General features: G+C 33.8%; 2 protein-coding genes across 5 annotated transcripts; one reads left to right on the plus strand and one right to left on the minus strand.

Annotated features, from left to right (window-relative positions):
- Positions 1 to 10,000: 10,000 nt before the first annotated feature.
- On the minus strand, positions 10,001 to 11,602 carry LOC132060988 (uncharacterized). The gene is made up of 2 exons (XM_059453877.1): positions 10,927 to 11,602; positions 10,001 to 10,671 (listed from the first exon to the last, which is right to left on the minus strand). The coding sequence occupies exon 1, from the start codon at positions 11,537 to 11,539 to the stop codon at positions 10,928 to 10,930; it is 612 nt and encodes a 203-aa protein (XP_059309860.1). The 5' UTR covers positions 11,540 to 11,602; the 3' UTR covers positions 10,001 to 10,671; position 10,927.
- Positions 11,603 to 13,840: 2,238 nt separating this feature from the next.
- Positions 13,841 to 21,103, plus strand: LOC132060292 (short integuments 2, mitochondrial). Of its 4 annotated transcripts, XR_009415913.1 has the most exons (10): positions 13,853 to 14,064; positions 15,747 to 15,851; positions 16,705 to 16,782; positions 17,228 to 17,368; positions 17,483 to 17,554; positions 18,358 to 18,454; positions 19,017 to 19,234; positions 19,827 to 20,096; positions 20,254 to 20,462; positions 20,759 to 21,103. XR_009415913.1 is itself a non-coding variant. In XM_059453254.1 (9 exons), the coding sequence occupies exons 1-8, from the start codon at positions 13,930 to 13,932 to the stop codon at positions 20,079 to 20,081; spliced, it is 1,101 nt and encodes a 366-aa protein (XP_059309237.1). In that variant the 5' UTR covers positions 13,853 to 13,929; the 3' UTR covers positions 20,082 to 20,096; positions 20,254 to 20,752. The 4 variants fall into 4 exon arrangements, 3 of the variants coding, with proteins under 3 accessions (XP_059309238.1, XP_059309237.1, XP_059309236.1); XM_059453254.1 differs by lacking the exon at positions 20,759 to 21,103 and having other exon boundaries at positions 20,254 to 20,752; XM_059453253.1 differs by lacking the exon at positions 20,254 to 20,462 and having other exon boundaries at positions 13,854 to 14,064.
- The last annotated feature ends 1,507 nt before the right edge of the window (positions 21,104 to 22,610 follow it).

Raw genomic sequence — 22,610 nt, forward strand, 5'->3', positions numbered from 1 at the left:
GAATAGAACACTAAAGTTAATTAAAATTATTTTTGATTAAACACAAAAGGAAGGGTTCAATTAATCTAAGGAAAAAGATCCATTAAAAAATAAAACCGGAAATGTTAATTAGAAGGCCTTGTAGAATATAAGTAATAATGCATAAAATAATTGATTAATTATAAAGGAAAAAAGTATGAAAGTGAAACAAACTTTGTATTTAAAGCCAATTGACATTATTAAGAATGTGAGTTAGAACACTCTCATGTTGGACTTAATTAACAAGATGATTTTAGTTTTGTATAGAAAATCAGGAGAATTCTTTAATTAAAAGAAGAAGAATCACCATATATCTAATAGACTCCCAATTTTACTTGAACCGAACTTAAAAAAAATGTCAAACTCAAATTGATAACCTGAACAGGGAAAACGAGTTTAGTCTTTAAGATTAAAACTTCTTTAATGATACACACTTAGAAGTGCTATGTGGTAGATTAAGTACTTTAGTTACTAACTATAGGTAAAACTTAGTGTGACCAAATAAATCCAGTTGTTAGTCACTATATAACAATTCTACCTCTTCCAACAGAAAACACATAATTAAAAATAAAAGTCATTCCAACGCAAGTAAAGTGAAAGCAAGCAGAAATGAATGAGATGACCCATAAAAATCTCTATCAAACAGTGAAAAGCATAAGATATATAGAAAATAATTCTGAGGACATTTTAAAAGGGAATCACTCTTATTTAAATTTAATTGAAAGAAAAACAAGACTTAAATTCTTAAAATATATTGTCCAGACAGTGCATTAATTAGATTAAAGGTGTCTCCTTTTTTTACTTAAAATGAATGGTCATGGCAGAAAGACAAATTATTAAATTATAATTGATTGATTGATTGTACCATTAATAATTTCTTATATTTGGATGATCGATATATTAAGCAAGTTCTTGAGACTATTTAATGATGGATTTTGAAATTAAAAAGTCATAGACTCATTCTAATCCGAACGTTGAGGTAAAGAGAGAGGAGAAACTTGTATGAAAAGGCTAATTAACAGAATGGAAGAAGTGATGTTTGAGGTTTTTTTTTTTTTTGGAAGTAAAGGGTTTGAGAAGACGGTGAGGGTCAAGAAAAAAGTCATTTAAAATATACTTGGAAAATATATATGCTTAAGTAATATTATGGATATATTCAAAGAAGGGGTAATAACAAAGATCCTTAATAGAGGAACAAAAAATAAAAGGGACACTTATAAACAAGTAGCAATAAATAACAATACGGGAAATGATATTTGACACATGATATTTGATTAACACAAAAGGAAAAAGGAAAAAACATGAATGAAAAGAAAAATAAAAACAAAATTTACTCTCCTAGAATACATATATCTAATAGACTATAAGTCATTGTCGATATTATGTTGATACATTTTTTAAACAAAGATTTGAATTGAAGCATAAGATATATCGAAAAACTATATCATTCCAAATTCTTAATTACTTCCACCAAATGAATATAGCGAGAGAATTATTAAATTATAATTCATTGATTAATTGTACCATTAATAATTTCTTATATTTGGATGATCGATATATTAAGCAAGAATGATGGGTCATAGAAGCTGGAAGAAAGGGAGGCTAATTGACAGAATATATATTTGGGAAGATGGTGAGGGTCAAGAAAAAAGGCATTTAAAATATACAATATATATGCTTAAGTGGATATATTCAAAGAAGGGGACAAAGATCCAAGAGAGGAACAAAAAATAAAGGGAAAAGATAAATAACAATACTGATATTTGGATTGTGACATAAATTAACTCTCTAAATACAATCACAATGTCGATATTATGTTGAGTTAAACAAAGATTTGAATTGAACTTTAAAAAACTATATCTCGAAGAAGATATGATATGTGAATGACGGGAAATTAAAAAATACAGAGTATATATTTAGAGATGAACGTAGTAGAGTCTTCTATTTTTCGATCTCCTGTCTTTGATACGTTCATACTCCAATTATGGTGAAGGGGAAAAACTACAAAATTTAGAGACTTCAATAGACTGTTGGCTTTTTAAAAAAAATTGAATGGGAGAATAAGAGATAACAAAGATAAATAGGCCTTCTTTTATATTTTAAACAATGAGAAAGAAAATATTAAGATTTAATTTTCTTATATAAAGAAAAAAAAGACTTGTATTCATATACGATGAAAAAGTCATGTAAAATTTATTACGCATGTGCACAGATAAAGATAAGCTTTTCTTAAACTTCTTTCTTTCCTTAATTTATGAAAAACAAATAATAGTTCCAACTATATAGATTGTACAAAATCTTAAGTATCACTCGAAGGTTAAACATTTACTTGATGAGTTTTAAAGGAAAATATAAAAATAAGTGTTGATACTAAAATGGATAAAAATTTGAGATATAATATATTTGTATTTGGAGGTTAAAATATGCTCAATATTTCAATATTGAACATTTTTAGAAATAGAAAGTTTTCCCATCGACATTCAGTGGGAAGCTTGTACAATAAAACAAGATCTTCCACCCCATTCCTACAAACTAGCTCCTTTGGAAAAATGCATAGTGAGAAACATATTTCCATTCAAACGTATTTTCCGCGTGAAAACACTATTATTTAGATTTTTTCCATCGACATTCAATGTGAATAGCCACTGAACATTTTTCTATGGAAAATTTGATGGGAAAATAATGATTTTTTAGTGGTGGAAGGAGATTTTTTACGACCGCGCAAAGTGCGGGTAAATTCACTAGTATTTAAGAAAAGTTGATTGCACAAGGTGCTTAACAGTTTATATGACAGCAGGACGATCATGAATTATACTAGGCTTCTAAGTTTTTTTTTTTTTTTTTTTTTTGTTTCTTTTTTTTTTTTTTTTTCTTCTTGTCAGATTAGTATAGGCTAAACTGAGATCAATGGAGTTGGATTCAGGAGTTTCGATTTTGTTTGAGATGCCAATTTTTACGTGAATTTACATATCTTTTGTAGTTTTTGTTTGCTCTCAAGCTTAAATTTTTATATATCGTTGATTTATCCCTTTTCACCCGATACTATACGATATGATTATATACAATTAATAAAGATTGTTTCAAAATTCAGAGAGTGGAAACTTGAATGTTGTTTTTTCTTTCTTATGGTTACGGATCTTATGATGAATAGGTGAAAAAAAGATGCACAATATCGATCTTGGCTTTCTTACAAGTATTGAAAATGACATATTCTCTCATATTGTATTAACAAACTTTCATGTCTTTAAATTGTATCATTTTGGTCTCTCATCTGACTTCCACCTATTATCTTTATCTTTTAATTTTTTCTTCGATATCTAGCGATCTGTTGTTCTAATCGTCCAATTTATGTTATTTTTTAAGAATTTAATTAGCTTGAATTTATGAATATAGCTTCAAAAGAAAATTTTCTTATGGTTTGGTAACATATATGATTATGACTTATGATACTTGGTTCACAATGCTAGAGTCCGCCTATGGGATTCATTAATCCACTGCGCTTTTAGCTTGTGTATTCTGAGCTAAGCTTTTAATATATGCTTATAGGGATAAGACACTATTACCCCCCTAACTATACCCAAAGTTGTTACGACACACTTTACCTTTCCCTGAGTCCTATTTGTCACGACCCAACCGGAGGGCCATGACGGATACCCGGAGTTAACCTATCGAGCACCTCTTAACATACTCCTCATAGTCATAACTAGATGGGCCACAAAAGGTAACTCATAATATCATAATTTGTAAGGGCATGAAGTCAAAAAATAAATGCATATCTATATATAAACATCATCAACTATGTCCATATGTACAAGCCGACAAAACTGCCAAAAATAGTATACCAAGATATGAACCGATGAGGCTACAGAACATCTAACTACCTACATTTGTCTATGAGCCTCTACATAGAGTGCATAAAATCATAAGAATGGGACAAGACCCCGCCATGCCCAAATTTGTACTCAAAAGAACAATACCACTAGACTGCAGCTCCGAAGCAAATGGAGCGCTCCTGAGAAATCGCTGATCCAGCACTTAAGGATCTAATCCGTCTCCCTGCTTACCTGCGGGCATGAATGCAGCGTCCACAAGAAAAAGGATGTCAATACGAATAATGTACTGAGTATGTAAGGCATGAATAACAACATAATAAAAATATGTAGAAACATAAGGTAAGAGAGATAACATGTACATCTGATTGCCTCTTGAGAAGTTATGTCATGCAGCTTTTTTAAAAAAACATTTTACATACATACATATATACATATATATAAACATATATATTACATACATATATATATATATATATATATATATATATATATATATATATATATATATATATATATATATGCGCGCGGAACGTGCGGCCCTTTCCATATATCATATCATCCTGCGTCAGGGGCATCCCGCGTCCGGGGTAACATCATAATGTACCCACTGCAGTGATGCGCACATCTACATGTCGTACCCGGCCGACTATAGCGCGGCTCGGTGTGAAAAAATAGCAACATATATATAAAGCATGCATGAGAGCCCAAATGAAATGGTACTACTCTATCGGAGTGATGTAAGATCGGTAAACCTCCGATTTCTATTATGGAATCATCATTATCATTATATCTCACCTTGAAAGAACAATTATTATAAGATGAGATCAACAACAATGAATAAAATCAATAATCACGGAACAAGCTCAATAATATCACGAGAGCATCAAGAACTATAAGCTTTGGTATCTTTAGAAATGTCATCATCATCATCATCATTATCATCATCATAGAGAACTTTTATCAAAAATACCATAGGAACCTTGAGAATTGAGTTTCTAGCAATTTTAGGAAATAGGACATTATAGATATCATGTATGGGTTCACAATATGGGAATCATGCTTTTTGAAAGAAAGCGTTAGCCTTAACATACCTCGTCATCTCCTCAACAACTTAATGCCTATCCTCCCGTGCTCGTAAATCTACATTCAAGATTATTCGCACTCCAGGTAAGTCATTGAAACACTTATGAGGTTAAACTAGACTTAATAAATGAGCTAACGAAATTCGAACAGCATTTCCCATATACCACTTACTTGCTCCAAATCTTAAAACAACGCCCAAACACAATAACAACATCAACAATTCCATATCCAAGAGATTTTATTCAAATTAAATTTAAATCAATCCACAACTCTCTTTAAAAATCAACCCATAGTCATCAACTCTAATTTAATACCTCATGACTTCTCTATCCCCATTCTCTTGACTTTAAGACTTACTAAACCTCCAAATCAACTCAACATAAGCAATAAGATGAAGAACATACCTTGTATTTGAAGAACTTCAACTCACACAACTTATTTCAAGGCCAAGTTCATCACAACACCATATAGAAACAAGAACAAGCACCTTTCTATAAACTAGTTGAGGATTTAGGAGTTTTATCCTTTCTTGATTTGATTTGGGGTGGTTATGGATGTTAGAGGGAGCTTAGAGAGACTTTAGGGATTTATTTTGGGTGAAAAAAATGAAGCCTAGGTCATGGAAATGGCTATTTAAAAGCTTAGGAAAAAATTCCACCGACTCAAATTTCTGAAAATTTTGGGCAAATACGGGTTATTGTTCATCCCGTACTTTAAAGTATGGGTTATTGTTCATCATGTACTTTGGACGTAGAAATTTCAACTTTCTGAAAATTTTGGCAAAATACGCCCAATATGTACGGGATGTATATTTTTGTACGGGTCGTGCATCATCTCGTACTTCGAAGAAATGCAATATGTCAGTTGTATTGGAAAGAAGACTCGCTGAACTTCAATTTACATAAGTTATGGATTCTGTAACTTGTCATATTCTAGGAGATATGCCTCTTTGAAGTTGGATCAAAAATCCTGTCCAAAATTCTGCCAAGTTTTTTCAAATTTTCAACGAACCTAATTTCTTTGATTCACTTGACCCCGAAACCTTTAAATACTTGTCTAACAATTATTAAAAGTTTCCTTAACCTTATAGGGGTATCATAGCCTCTCTGGACTCACGTTAGTTTGCTTACGACGACGCGAAAATTTAAGAGGTGTAACACTACCCCCCCCCCCCCCCCCCCCCCCCCCAAAAAACTTATTTAAAATAGAAAATTTACCCCCCTAAGCGCTGACGTGGCAAGGAGAGTGTTTCACTCTCTCAAAGATAGTGAGAAACATAAAAAATGGGAAAACTTAATTTTTTTTTTCTTAAAAATCTGTATTTTCTTAAAATATGAAAAACTGAATTGTTTTTTAAAAAATATGAAAAATCCATTTTTTTAGAAAATAAATCTGGAAAACTGAGTCTTCTTATTAAAAAATTTGGATATTTTTTAAATCTGGAAAATGGATTATTTTTTACTATATATGAAAATAAATATAGTTTTTCAAATTTAGTTTTAAAAAACGGGTTATCCACATTTTATAAAATAATTAATTTTTCCAAAATTTTATAAAAATTCAGTTTTTTCACATTTTGACAAGAGAAACACTTTTTTCGGATTTTATTTGAAAAATAAAGGTATCCGAAGAAAATAAAATCATGAAAATCAAGATTTTTTAAGACATCTTAAAAAAAATCAAGTTCTCCAGATTTTTAACAAATCCATTTTTCCATATTTTAAAAAATTCATGTGTTTCAGTTTTTTTTTAAAACAAAAGGGTTTTAAAAAAATCAAAATTTCAATTTTTCTATAAAATATGCGTTTTAAAAATCTTTTTTTTTTTTTTAAATAAAATTCAGTTTTTAAATTTTTTTAATCCATGTTTTCAGTTTTTTTTTTTTTAAATTGGTTTTAAAAAAATAATCAAATTTTCATTTTTTTTTAAAACGGGTTTTAAAAATCAATTTTTTAAAGAAAATTCAGTTTTTTTATATAAAAAAAAATTGACATGTAAGCTGAAAAATTAAAAAAAAATAAAGAAAACGAATAAATACACATGTGGCAAGGAGAGTGTATGTCACTCTCCCATATGAGAGTGGGCATCAGCGTTTAATTAGGGGGGTAAATATTCTGTTTTAAATAAGTTTAGGGGGGTAATAGGACCCAGAAAAAGGTAAGGTGTGTCGTAGCAAATTCGGGTATAGTTCAGGGGGTAATAGTGTCTTATCCCTATGTTTATATATATAAACTATTATGGGAAGTCTTGAACTTAAAAATTGAAAAATTATAATAACACCCAAGGGTTAGTCTTTCACACCAAAAACAACAATAATAAGGAATTGCACGACTCCAAAGAAACGTTGATATTACAATCTTGTCATTTCACTTTTTTATATGACGTATATTCTGCTAATTAATCCAAAGAAAAATTAAGAAGTCAAACAAATAACTTCATAATTTGAGGCACAGTTGGAAATTACGACAAGGCATTTGAGGCAATGAACGAAAATTATAATAGACACTTTAGGACTTTTATCGGATAAGATCTCTTCTTTTATTGAGCTAACGCAAGAAGATCAATATTCAGCATAACTCAAATATAGTGTTTAATAGTATTCAAATGATTCTCTAAATTTATATACTCATTGATATACAAAGTGCACGCCCAGACACTAATATGTTAAATAAAGTAAATTGTCATATGCAAGGAATAGCTTACTGCATCTTGTCCCCAAGCTATTAAAACCAATTGGGCTTCTATAAATGAAAAGAAAGAGAACACTCCCACTTGCAATTTGTAAACAAAGTAATGAAACAATTTATCACACATACATATCAAATTGGAACAGTCTCCAATTTCAAAGAAAAAACTGAGGCGAGAGCTTTACCTTCTAGAACTGGAGCAATAACTGTTATAAAGTAAGGAGATGCTCAGGAACGATCCCTAAAAAAGCGCTCGTTCCAGTTCCAAATACGAGAATAAGAAGAAAGGAAGTACAAGAAGACAAGAAGGAGAAGAGGTGAGTACAGTTTCAGTCGTTCCCATGGTTTAGTAAAAGGGAGGGGAGATTTTTTCTTCACCCGGGGTTCATTCATTATGAACTAAAAAGTGGTTGGCCAAGAATCTCGCAAATAAGGTCCGTTGTTTCTACCCGTGTCTACTCCTCGTTGCCTTTATCGCTCCCATCTTTATGGTTCATAGAGATATATAAAAAGAATGATAAAAATGGTATCTTGTGGTAGAGGATAAGTTCAGATAGTTCCCTTAGTATGCAATGAACATTTTCGATCCTTTAAGTTTGTCAAAACCTAACACATTTAGTCTCTGTCAAATATTTTATGTTCGATAAATTTGACAGAAATGATTAAGAAAAAAATAACCATAAATATCAAAAAAGTCTTATCAAATCCTAAAATATAGAACACAAAAACTGCACAAGAGCAAAACTTACATCTAAAAAGCTGCACCAAAACTCTAGAAATAAATCCTCCTTCCATCCCAATTTAAGAGGCTTAATTTGACTAGGCACGAAACATATATAAGAAATGAAGGGAGACTTTTGAATTTTGTGATCCTAAATTAAAAATGTGTACAATGTACTAAAATGTCCTTTGAATATTATAGTTATAAACTTACCGTGTATAAATTTACCGTGTGAGATATCTAAATTGTCAACTTACAAGCTATAGAAAGATCCATTCTTTTTGAAACAGACCGAAAAGAAAAATAAGACACTTAACTTGGGACGGCGGGAGTTATAAAAAGCAGAAACTACAAAAATTATACCATTAGACACTAAATATGTGTTTCCGCTAGTTTTCTTTTTTCTCATCGTTTTCGTCTATTTGGTATATTGACGAAAATTTAAAATATTAACTTTTCACAAACTTACTATTTCATGTATACTTAATGAACTATTTTGAACCTACTCTAAGGACCATCATTGTCATTTTCTCGAGATGACGGTAAGGGGAGGGGGAAGGAGCATAATGAAGATGAAAGGATGGTTAAGGGAAATGGAGTCCAACAAAAGTGGTGCAAAAATAAATTGGTTTCTGGGTCATATCACTTGGAAAAAATATGTGGAAAACCAGCGGCTGCTATTCTTTAGGTACGCTTTGGGCAAACCCCACTCTTAGGCCTGTAAACCACTCAAGAGTTGTAAACCACACTAAGGAATCTCCCATGTGGAGAACCACTCTCTGAATCAAGTCAGCCACTCTTACGAGTTAACTTTTGACAAATTTAAATGACCAAACCTGCTCAATACATAGAATTATTTTGAATCTACGTCAAACATAAGGGACCATTGCTGTCATTTTCTCCCTCATTTCGTCCGATTTTAAGCAAAGAACACCTAATTTCAAACTCCAATTCATAATTTCCAGGAGTTTGTGATGCGCCTGTAAGTCTGTCAATATTTAATTCTACACTAATAGCTTGAAAAAATTAACCTAATTTATGCCAAACAGGGCATGATACTAAATTCTGATACAGAATCCATAGGATTGAGATGATGATTTGCTAAAGAATTATCTGTGGCACAAGCTGAATCCATAATTTAACTTTCTTGCCATTTCCCACTTTCAATCTAAATATGTCTTGAAATTCCATCCATAGGCTTCAGATCATTTGCCACACAGCAATGCAATTTGAACTTGTTACAACTCAAGCGTTCTAATAGACATCTCTACCATATTTTGCTGCAATCACTTGCTGCCAGACCCCCACTTTTTGGACATTCATTGCAAAAAAAAACTGAAATTAACTACGAACTTTGTAGCTAAATTGCTCGTAGCTAACATAATTTTATGATAATCCATCGTTAAATAGGATTAGTGATGGATTTTGCTGTTTAGCTAATGAATTTGTCCGTTGCTAATTCATATATTTTTAGTAGTGATTGTATCTCCAATGCCACTTGAATATATAGAAGAGTTTTATTGTGAAACATCCGATCCTTCACTCCCATTCCAGCCATCTCTTTCATCTTTAATTACAGTTGGCCACTTGACTAAATGAACTTTTATTTTTCTTAGTGTTGCCTTCTCACTGAAAATTCATCCTTTATTTGGACCATCGTCACCATCGTATCTGCCAGGAAGGGTGAAGCCAGCCGCAAAAGAAACTGTTGTTATGAGTATCGCAACTATCAGATGTGTGTTTGTTCGTTCTTTCCAGGATTCTTTGTCTTCCATGACTTCCATTTTGTTGGTTTTCCCCTAAATGAAACATAATAATCACTTTTTGTACTTATACTGAAAGAAAGGAAAGAGAACTACAATATGGTACCAAATAATTAATGTTAGCCGCCAAGACAGTTTCCTTTCCTCCAAGTAAGGGTGGTGTATGGTGAGGCTTGAGTCCCTTGACTGTTCAACCAACTCTGCTAAGATGTTACAGACATAGTCGAAGAAGTTACTACTATCATATAAAGTTACTCTGAAACAATGATGTAGCCTTGCAAGGTCAAAAGCATTATGGCCTCGAACAGTGACTGCATCAGCAGAATCTGGACACTACTCAATGATCTCTTCCACGACGTTTATTTTAGCATTAAGGGCTGCTAAATGCAGAGGTGTTTTATGGTCTTCTTCTATGGTTTCATAGGCCATCTGTTTATCTTCCTTTAATAATGCGCTCACTATTGAGGTAGACCCGAAGAATGCCGCCAAATGGAGAGGACTCCACCCCATATCATCTACTTGCTTTGTCAGACTTGGTTCCTTTTTTAGTATCATTTGCACGCATTCTGCCCAAAGGAATAGTCCGAACTAGCAAGGTTAATGCAAGCCAATGTGAAAGAGGATGTTATTTTTGCATAATTGCCCAAGTTTTAACACTCATGATCAAATGCAGATTTTACACCGTTGTTGAGTATCGGTTAAACTCAAAATTACAATCATTCATTAACTAGTGATGTACAACAAAATCCATATAACGCAGATTCAGTTTCCAAAACCTCTATAGTTGAGATTTCCAATATAAAATGAGAAATGGAAAATACCTTAATCAACATGATAGATTGCAGCTGCATGTAGCGCCGTAGTGCCATAAGGGCCTACATAAGATGGTGAACTGGAGTTGCTCAAGATCAATTCAGCAGAAACTTTGTCTTTCTTCTCCATAGCCAGAAATAGTGGACTTTTTGAAGCATTGTTGAGCGGATGTGTGAAGTTATCATCTTCTTTAACCAATGTTTCCACCAGCCGGTGACTCCCATACATCACAGCTTCATGCAAGGCCATGTTTCCTTTGTTGTTGGGAATCCTCAGGAGCTCATGGATTGGTTCAATACCACCTTCGAGCCCAGCTGGACAATTTTGTTTCAGGTAGCCAATAAGGGCTTCGATGAGATTTAAATGGCCTTTCCTGGCTGCCACATGAATACAAGTATCCCCCTTAGAGTTCAAGCAGAAAAGTAGATCACGACTAACTATAGCAGTAAAGTTTTCAACGTTGTTGGAATTAGAAAAATTGATGTACTTCTGATCTGCTGTAGTATGAAGTACCGTATTCTTATATGAAGTTAACTTGGTGGTGAGCTGGTCCGCGAATTCTTTTAAGACCTCCATATCACCCCTCTGAGCTGCTCTGTATAGCCGTCCGTCCATTGGCATACTTGTAGAACCTAAAGTGGAGAATGGAAGTGACAGTAAGTATATATTGGAATTCTTCTTTTTTCAAGTTCATGCAAGGATAGAAGCAGTACTGCCACATCTATATAGGGGTGTGGATAACTGGCCTTGTCTTTTTATTTGTATAAAAAATGACTAATTAGCTAGTGTGTAATAAAGGAAGACTTACAGGGTTAATCAAAGTCATGTATAATTTTTTAATGCAATATGATCCTCATGAGACATGATAAATTCACATCTAAGCTGGTCATTACTGTTGATCTATGAAGTCAATTGTCAAAGGAGGCAAACTATAGGCTTGCTCAATATTTATATCAAGTAGACCAGTGCATGTGAAAACAGACTAATGACTAGGGGCAGTCGTCGCGCGTTTGTTTATTGCACTCCTGTTCATCTGGGGTCAGTATTTGGTACGAGGAATCCTTTAAAGTTTAAACAATCCTATTAATCTTCACGTCTTTGTTTATTGCATTCCTGTTTGATCTGGCATCATCAATCAGTCAGTAGATGACAATCATGTTGGTCTATGCGTCTTTGTTTATTGCACTCATGTTTGATCTGGCATCACCAGTCAGTAGTTAACAATCTTGTTAGTCTTTGCGTCTTTGTTTATTGCACTCATGTTTGATCTGGCATCACCGGCCACTAGTTGGTACGAGGAATCCTTTAAATAATCACGTTAGTCTTTGCATCTTTGGTTATTGCATTCGTGTTTGATCTGGCATCATCCGTCAGTAGCTACCATCTTGTTTGTTATTGTGTCTTTGTTTGTTGCACTCATGTTTCACCTAGGGTCAGTAGTTGGTACGAGGAATCCTTTAAACAATCCTGTTATGTCTTTCTTTGTAACATTGTTATAATTATTAGTCTACCAGTCATCGTTTAACCAAATGTACACACAAAGGTCCATAGATTAGTAAATGGTGGTCCGTGCTAACTCCAACAACATACTCAGCATAATTCCACAAGTGAGGTCCGCGGAAGTGGAGTGCCGCACTAACGAGTAGGGTCAGTCAAATCGTCTGCGGGTACATAAACTGCTTGAATAGAGGTTATGGACCCTTCTTTGGTAGAAGTAATTCTTTCCTGTAAACAACCCATTTCGGTACTCAAAGTCCGTTGATAACCCACAACGGAAGGCATTCTACCCAATAAGGCCGATACATCGGATTTGGAGTGTTGCAGCCTTACCTCTACCTGGTGAAGGTAAAGAGGTCATTTCTGGTAGGCCCTCGGCTTAAGTAAAGCATGTTAACATCAGGTATAGAAATAAAACACAGTTGTGAAAAGCCATGCTAAAAATAAAAGAGAAGAGAACAACAAATGATACGGTAACTAAAGCAAAGGAAACAAGTAATAACAAAATCGAAGAATAAGAGTAGGAGAGTAGTAATAATAATACTGGTCAAGGAAATTACAATGCTCGAGTCCAAAGGCGAAGCCAGAATTCTAAGCTTGTGGGTTCGGAATTTTAATTCTTTAAAGTTACTGGGTTCTTAATTAATAATTTGTACATATTTAATAAAAAAAATTAATACAAATATAAGATTCGGACAAAAACTACTAGGTTCGGCCAAACTCACACCGGAAAGGCTAGCACCGCTCCTGTGCTCGACTACCTACTATCCTTTTATTCTAACTCCCTTTCTTTTTAAATAATTGATCATAATGAAATTATGAATATACTAGAGGAACCATACATGTAGGTAAAAAAGAATCACTTTGATAATAAACTAGATTCATGGTTAATCCACAATTTAAATTTGATGGACTCAACTTTCCAGGATAAATTTGGATAGGATAAATCTTCTAACTTATTTACTATGAAAATGAACACCACATGGAAGTGTCTCTAGAATACTCTATATAACCATCAAAAGATGTGGTATGCATAGTAGATGAGATTGTTCCTCCCCTACCTAAAATTTTGAATTTGAGTTCTAGCTATGAAAAATTTTTTGGTAGCGAGCGCTTTCTCCGAATGGGCCCTATGCAGCACGAATTCGAAATAATCCGCTCCAATGCGGATACGGGCAACCAAAAAAAAAAGAGTATATACTCGTGGCCTTAAATAAAAGATGTGTATAGTGTTTTAATTTTATGATCTTAAATTTATCTTGAATTGTCAATTTATTAAATATAGAAAGAACAGACGCACAAAAAGGAAAGTAAGTGAAAAATAAGAGGATGGGGCGCAAATTTGTAAATGGTGTATGCACTAGTGGTGCAAATCGTCAAAAACAAAAAAAAAAAGGGAAAGTATTATATATATATATATATATATATATATGGCTCATTTGGTATCTGAACTTTAAGTAAAGAATATACATATATTCAAACTCAAATTCGTAATTTCCAGAAGCATATTGAAGATGAAAAGATGGTTAAGGAAAATGGGATTGAATAATATTAATTGGTTACCTCCTCCTCATATGGTTGCTGCTACACGCGCCGTTCCACGGCGCGTCAAACTCGTCGATCTTGTTATTGAAGTTCGTGATGCGCGTGTAAGTGCGTGAATATTTCATTATATTTCGTCCTTTCACTTTTACTTATTTACTTTTGACTATACACGTCCTATGTATTTTACTAAAATACTCATTTTAATTGATGTATAGTCTCATTGGACTTGGAGCATACTTCTTCCGGTCATTTTTATTTGTTCAGTATTTTAAAAGTAGATTTTACTTGTCACTTTATCACTTTTAGCATATCAAGACGAGGTAATTTCTTTTTTTCTATTTTACCCATAATATTAAATACTCACTTTAAATTATTTTTCAAATTTAATAAGAATATGCATCAATTAATACGAATATATTGGTAAATTAGACACTTCATTTATTATTTCTTAAGAGGTGTACATAGTTAAAAGTAGACAAGTAAAAGTGAACGGAGGGGTAATTCGGAAATAAATAATTAATGTTAAGGGTAAAATAAGAAAAAAAATTTGTCTTGTGGACAATGAAAATTTATTTTTAGTGCGTGAACAAGTAAAAGTGAACGGAGGGAGTATTATCTATACTAATTACTTCTCTTTAAAAAAAGATTGTGAGTGTTTTTTATGAGTGAAAACCACATTGTTTGATACTTATTCAATAATTTAGGTTGAACAAGGTTTAATATTAAATTCTGAAACTGATGTTGAATGGAGGACTAAATAATAATCAACTTTTGTTAATTACTTTCTTAGATAAATATGTGGATTTTAGCTTAAAAATGTGAACTTTACGCGTGATTGATATAGAATAGTGCTTTTTATGTGGGTTTTAGCTAATAAGAAGTGGTTTTTATGCTTGATAACAAGACACTGATTGAAATTATTCAAGATTCAGACCAAACAGGACATAATAGTAAATAGAAGTACTAAATAGGCAATTCTTGAATAATCAACTTCATGTTAATCACTTGAAAAAATATGTGGGTTTTAGCTAAAGAAGTGATTTTTCATGTGCAATAACCTAATTTTGGCTAAACAGGGCTTGATACCAAATAAATTTGATTTGAATCATCAACTTTATGTTAATCTCTTTTCTTGGAGAAATATGTGGATTTTAGCTCTAAAAAGTGAATTTTACACGTGATAACTGATATATAATATGAAGTAGTGGCTCAGGTTCAAATTCCAGGTGAGATAAAAAAGTACTAGGTGATTTCTTCCTATCGCCTAAGTCCTGGCCGGTGAGTTACCTGGTACCTCTCTATAAAAACCATTCTCTATAACAAAATTTCATTAATAATAGTTGTGGAATCGATCTTTCACTTTATGTTATATTTTATGTTCTCTATAGCAGCATTTCACTATAACAACAAAAAATATCAAAACAAACGATGTTGTTACAGAGAGGTTTGACTGTATTTGTGCTGGTAGGAGGTAGCAGGTGGAATAGTATGGTGGGAGGTAGCAGGTAGCAGGTATCCGGTGGAATAGTTGATGTGCGCGCAAGCCGCAAGGTACCCGGACACTACCGGGAGAAAAAATTATATATGAAGTAGTGGTTAAGTTAGAAGTTGTTTTAGAGAACTCCTAATTTGCCTGAAAGATAAGTTAGTTAGTGTTGTGATGAAATGGGCCTAATAGAGCGGAATAGCTATAGCTGACCGCGACTAGTTTGAAATCAAGTTTAGGGGACTGAGTGGTTAAGTTAATTTCAGACTAAACACATTTAAATTTTGTGGCTTTATGCAGATACCATTGTCCTCAGCGAATGAAGATTTGCAGCCTGTGCTTTGTGGGAAAAGACGGGTGATTGCTCTTAATAAGAAAGATTTGGCCTACCCCAACATCATGCATGTACCTATTCTCTCTTTTGTATCTCCTTATCTCTTCATGTTTAAGTGGAAATGCTAGTCCTTTCTCAATTCTCTATTCTATAACCTTCTTGGCAGTTTAAATTCAGTAGATTTAGAAGAGTAGCAACCTATATCCAACCTTTCTTGTCCCTTATTCCATGTTGTACAATTTAAAGTGATTTTGTTGAGTTGGAAAACAAAATGAAGGTTCTGTTGTCCTCAAATACAGGTTCTTAACAGGATTTGTGTGCATAAAGTTTGTTACAAATTATTCAGCAATGACAGATAATAAATGAACAATAAATGGTTGTATATTCCATTTTAGGATAGTTGGCATGATAAGAAACGCTTAAGAAAAACCATGGCCTTTAATTTGATTTTAGTATTGTCCTTCAATAATCGATATTTATCAAAACACCATTCTCGTGCCCATTCCCCGGATTCTACTTTTAGCGGTAGTCATCTGTCTTAATAATCAACCAAACAACAACTACGCCTCAGTCTCAAACAAGTTGGGGTCCACTATATGAACCCCACGTCTTAGTTTAAGCTCATTTCACATCATCATCATACTAAATAAAATAAAACAAAGTAATCTAGAAAATATTTATGCGAAGACTTATGCATGCTAGTTTCATTAAAATTATGAAACTGATATAGTGTTTGATGGAGTGCTTTGTTTTTTACGTGACACAAGTCTTTTGCCCTAGGCCGACCTCTCCACCAACCCCCCCCCCCCCCCCCCCCAAAAAAAAAACAAATTGTGCTTGTTGAAGGAGCTTACATTAAATTTGGATTGGTTCAATGATGTCTACAATTTTAACAGTTAAATTTACTTTTTTAACTCTATGCAGAGGTGGATCCGATATTTCAATTCATGTAAACAAGAGTGCCTCCCAATAAATGCACACAGTAGAAGTTCTGCGCAAAAGGTTAGCTAACATTTTATCCATGCCATTTAGCTGGAAGCTTGTCGTTTCATGGCTTTGTATTACGTTTTATATGTCAAAGATGCAGAATCGGTTATTCTTGAGCACCTTGTCGCTGTTATCAGTTGTAATGAGTGCTACTAGATCTTTCTGTTAGTATTCTCAGAGTGATTTCATCCGCTCTAAATTTACATTTTACCTGAAAAGATCTATGATTATTTATATTTTAGAACTATTTGGTTCCCACTTAGTGAAACCACCCCCACGCCCCCACCCCCCACCCCCCCTCAAAAAAAAAAAAAGGCGGTGGTTGCTGTAAACTGTGGACCTATCCAACAAAATATTTTCCCGAGGGTAAATTTGCAGTAAGGTTTTCAGACATGCCTTACCTCCAATTATACTTACTCCAAGATTTTCTGAAGTGTTCTTTATTATTTATGTATTGAAGCTTCTCGATCTTGTGGAGCTTAAATTGAAGGAAGTTATTACAAGGGAACCTACTCTTTTTGTCATGGTGGTTGGTGTTCCTAATGTCGGAAAATCAGCTTTAATCAATTCCATCCATCAAATTGCATTGTCTCGATTTCCGGTGAGACAATTGTTTTTGTTAGTGATTCTGTTTTGCGCTTCTGTATGGTATAAATTGTTCTTTAGGGATGTTGCCATATTGCGTCAAGCGCTGATGGTTCTAACCTTTGTCTTAGTGCAGGAGAAGATGAAGAGGGCTACAGTGGGGCCTTTGCCTGGTGTTACTCAAGATATTGCTGGATATAAGGTAAGAAATAGTTAGACAAATAGGTTGTCCGATTATGCTTTTGTTAGTATTTGACTCCACATGCTGTTGAATTATACAGGAAGAAATTTGTAGGGAATATATCTTGCAATGTTATGTTTTGCATATTATACATCATTCATTTGTTCTACTCCTTTGTTGTTTGACTCGGAAAAAAGGATTTTGTGAAGCCCAAGAGATTACAGTTGAATTCAGTTGGTTGTTCTCTGATACATTAAATGCCTAAGCAGAAGCCTACATCTCTACAGCTGTCTCCTTTCCCTCTCTTTTATGCTTTTGCACTTTGAGGAGAAGCCAGGATATTTGCAAAGGTCTAGCTTAAGAATATGCATATTTTTGGTTAAGCAGTGACCTTCCTGATAGAAGATGTCCAATTACATCCGAATACACAAGAAAATTGGAATTAAAGAATAGATTGAGGAAGTGCAGTCATAATCAGACAGCCAACTCCCGTCGGATGGGCAAAGATGTTCCCTTCTCCGAGATAAATAATAAATTTTAGTTGATCTCATTCCAACAACAAGAGAGAAAGAACTTAAAACTGGCGAAAGAATTTCAAGATCAAGTTTGCCATGATGAGAGTAAAGCTCTTTTCAACTCTTCTTTGATGATCAGGAGCCAAGTACCTCTTTTCGTGGCCATAATTTCCATTGGTTCAGTGCTTTAAGTCCTCAAGTTCAGATGATCTTCTTGATTTTATGGTATATGTATTTGGCATCATGTTATAATGAATTGTCTGCTGTTGCGTATTATTGTTTCTGATGCTAATGCATCACTGTATACAGATTGCACATCAACCTAGCATATATGTGTTGGACACTCCAGGAGTGTTGGCTCCAAGTATTCCAGACATGGAAACAGGGTTAAAGCTGGCTCTAGCAGGTTAAATTCTATTTATCTAGAGTTCTTTTATCTTACCAAGAAATTTTTATTTGGGATTAAAGATTGTGTGTGTTAAGGGGAGGCAAATCTTCAAGCCACTGACGAACAAATTTTATTTGCTTTAGTAGAAACTTATACACAAGACATAAATGGGTTATATTCGCCCCAAACCAGCTGCATTTGGTTTGTTGTATATTTTTATAGGCATCTTTCATTTCTTTTCTTATCTAGCACATAAATGTCCCAGCACACTCACAGCAATTCCCACAGTACAACTAAAAGGGATAATAGGTAATTCTGTTAACCTAGCCCTTGGTCTTCAAAGTTCTCCGGTCCATTCCATTCTTGAGAGCAAAGATGCTTGGCATCAATTCAGGCGACTTAGTTTTGTTAAATCTAAAGTTATCTTTTTTTGCTCTAAAGTATGGTCGGGAATGCTAAAGGTTAAATGATAAGCCCACCATAAATGAGACAAGAATGGAGATATTTGAAGCAGGGCCCATAAGAAATTATGGTTATCCTTTTATGATAGACTTTACTTAGTACCTGTATGATTGTGCAGGGTCCATCAAAGATTCAGTAGTTGGTGAAGAGCGAATTGTTCAATACCTGTTGGCAGTTCTAAACACTCGAGGAACTCCTCTTCATTGGAGAAACTTGATTGGTAGGGAATCTGAGGGCCTTCATTATGAGTTGGATGACAAACCTGAATATAATCTCAAGGATCTTCTACCAAAAAGAAGGAAGCCGCCCAACAAATCTGATATCTACTACATAGAGGTAATATATTCTTTTATAAGGTCAAAGTTTTATTGATAAAGTACCAAGAAGATGTAGTTACTTGTGTATACAATTTGGGAAGTGTATGATTACACAATAAAATCTGACCAAATATTAATCCAATCAACCATAAAACTTCTATTAAAATGAAGTTTTAAAAAAAACTACTTTAATCCTAGTGGAAAGGGTGATTGGCGGTAAGGGTAGTGGCGGGGATAAATAAAGGAGAAATAAAAAAATTAAAAGCTCAAAATAGGGAGAAGGAGGGTTCAAATTAGCCCTACATTTTAAAAAATTAATCCTTTATTGCAGGACACGTGGTATCACCGGGTGCTAAGCTTCCTCTGTTTGAAATAAAGGCAGTATTTAGACCATTTTAGTAACAGGAGGGCATATTTGAACCCAACTATTAACGAAGGGAAAATCGGTTCAATTTCGCATAGTTCGGGGGGAAATTTGATCCTTCGCCATTTATTTATTTGGCATGTCTTGAAATCCGAAACAAAGTAATCCATGCCATTTAGCTCAAGAAGAAGCTCATTGTCTTCATCTTCCTCTTCTATTTTTGTTATCATGTGTTATTTGTGTGTAGGATATGGTCAGCGAAATCCAACGCACGCTATGCACCACACTCTCGGAGTTCGTTGGTAACTTGGAAGATGAAGGTCAGTTGGAGACTTTGATAGATCAGCAGTTTGAAGCATTGCAGACGGCTCTGAAGATACCTTATAAGGCATTGGAGGCTCGCACGATGGTGTCAAAAAAATTTCTAACTCTATTTAGAACAGACAAACTTGGTCCTTTCATCCTGGATGATGTCCCTGATGCATCTGATCCTGCATCTTGAAACACCATTTGAAAGGTATCATCAATGTTGATAATTCTGTAGTATAATTTTCTTGAATTTTCACCCCTCGTCAACACTGGTTCAGGTTAATGAATCTAGTACTAGTTTGAAACTAACATATCTGTGACTCCATGTTGTATAATTTAGGTTGCTATTATGTTTATTTCTACAGAGAAATTCCCGAGGACCATAGGTGCACAATTCAAATTCGGTGGATAATGAGCCTGCCTTCTACCTTTCTCAATTAAATATAAGGCTTTTGGCTATGACACGATTTGGATCCGTGACGTGTGCCTAAATCACATATCACGTGCTACGCTCCTATTACTAGTCTGATGCCTTAGGGTAGATTGCTATTATTTAGTCATGCAGATGCAATATGTAAGCTAGAAATGCTTGGTTTGAGAACTCTCTTAACTGATCTTGGAGACGGGCACACGAGCATATTATTGAAAAACTGAATATAAGGTTTACTTGTCTACTGGATATTATCAGATTTTTGCTCGAACCATTTATGAACCTTGACAAATGTCTACCGAACACCATTTGTAATTTATTATCTTTGCACAGTAAACACTACTCTGAAGATGAATGATACTCATTGGTAAACAACATACTGTATAAGAGAAAATTGCATAATTGATACTAATATTTTGCCAATTATTTGGTTAATGAAGGTGAGTTGGAGACTTTGATAGATCAGCAGTTTGAAGCATTGCAGACAGCTCTGAAGATATCTTGTAAGACATCAGAGGCTCACAAGATGGTGTCGAAAAAATTCCTAACTCTAGTTAGAACAGGCAAACTTGGTCCTTTCATCCTGGATGATGTTCCTGATGCATCTAATTCTGCATCTTGAAACACCATTTGAAAGGTATCATCAATGTTAATATGATAATTTTGTACCATAGTTTTCTTGAATATTTCACCCCTTATCAACACCAGCTTAGGTTTATTAATGTAGTAGTACTAGTTTGGAAGTTCTCTTTAATAGACATGTCTACACTATTTTCCATGAATTATCCAGGTTGCTGTTAATTTTTTGATAATCGAGATATATCCGAGGCATAGGTTCACGGTTTAAAACTCGGTGGATAATGGGCCCGACCCTCTACCCTTCTCTGCTTAAATATTTGGCTTTTGTTTACATCTTAAAAATAGTTTAAACTGTTATGCGTTTACCTAATCAAATTTAAATTATTAACTCAGAATTAATAGTGCACTTTGCCTAATTAATTACATATATTCGAATAAGTTATAAACTATCATATGCGAAATTCTCGATGAAATCAAGCAAGCAATCACGAGGGCACGTTATTATATAAAGTAATTGGGACAAAAAGTAAGAGGATCTAACAATAGATTTGCCTGCCTAGCAAATTGATACTATATATTAATTCAGAACCTATTTTTTCGAATCAAAAAGCAATAACGTTTCAATTCATGATCAGTCACTCTGAGAAAAATGACCCTTTCTATACTGGTTAGTTCTTTTCTTTTTTTAAATCTATATTTGAAATATTTTGGTCTGATTAATCCAATCGCATAGGGCCCCATAAAGAGAAAATCGCCCCATAGATAAGGCACCGCAACTTAGATAAGAACACGTAACGTCTAAGTCCTGAATCTATCACTCAAGACAAAATGACCTTTTCTTTTTGACATATATAATCACTCGGTATTTGAAATTTACAAGCCCGATCAATTCATATTTAAATTACGTATGACCAATTAGAGATCATGAACACTTCCTATCAGTAATTTTTTCATTAGCAAAATTCGAACACTGAGTCTCCTATAAGGATAGAGGGACCTCATGTGTCCCCCCAAATTCTTCTCTGATAAGTCCAAGAATAAAATTCCTTTCACACCTTTCCTTCCTTGAAAGAAGGCATTGAATCAAGTGGGAAAAGAGGAAATTAAAGAGATTGTGTGGTTGGTGAAAGAAAGGAGAGCTACTTAGACTAAGAAATTAAACAGCAAACATGTAGATATGTAGTACTCCCTCTGTCCCGATTTACGCGACACTTTCCTTTTTTAGTCTATTCCAAAAAAAATGTCATTTTTATATATTTAGATACAATTTAATTTTATAAGATGATTTACAGCCACACAAATATCTAACTTGTTTTGGACCACAAATTTGATTTTTTTTTCTTTTTTAAACTCTGTGCCTAATCAAATAATGTCACATAAATTGAAACGAACGGTGTAGTAAAAAAAAATTATAGAAAAACAAATGAGTCTATAGAACTAAATAAAGAGATAGGGTGTGAGGTGTGGGGTGTGGGGGTCAAGAAAATTCAGCTACCCAACCAAACTTTAGAAACTTTCAATACGTCCAAGTTCCATGAATCAATTTTTCAACATCTTGTTCCTTTGGTTCTCGTGTATAAAATACCTTGCTGAAAAGCGTTTATTTATTCGTTTTTGCCGGAGTGTTCGTTTGAACAGTGGCGAATTCAGGATGTAACCTATGAGTTGACTCGAATTTAGTATCTTTTGCTCAGTGTACGTATTAAGAATTTG

The sequence above is a fragment of the Lycium ferocissimum genome, chromosome 6 (assembly GCF_029784015.1).
Source record: "Lycium ferocissimum isolate CSIRO_LF1 chromosome 6, AGI_CSIRO_Lferr_CH_V1, whole genome shotgun sequence".
In the NCBI taxonomy this organism is placed as follows: domain Eukaryota; kingdom Viridiplantae; phylum Streptophyta; class Magnoliopsida; order Solanales; family Solanaceae; genus Lycium; species Lycium ferocissimum.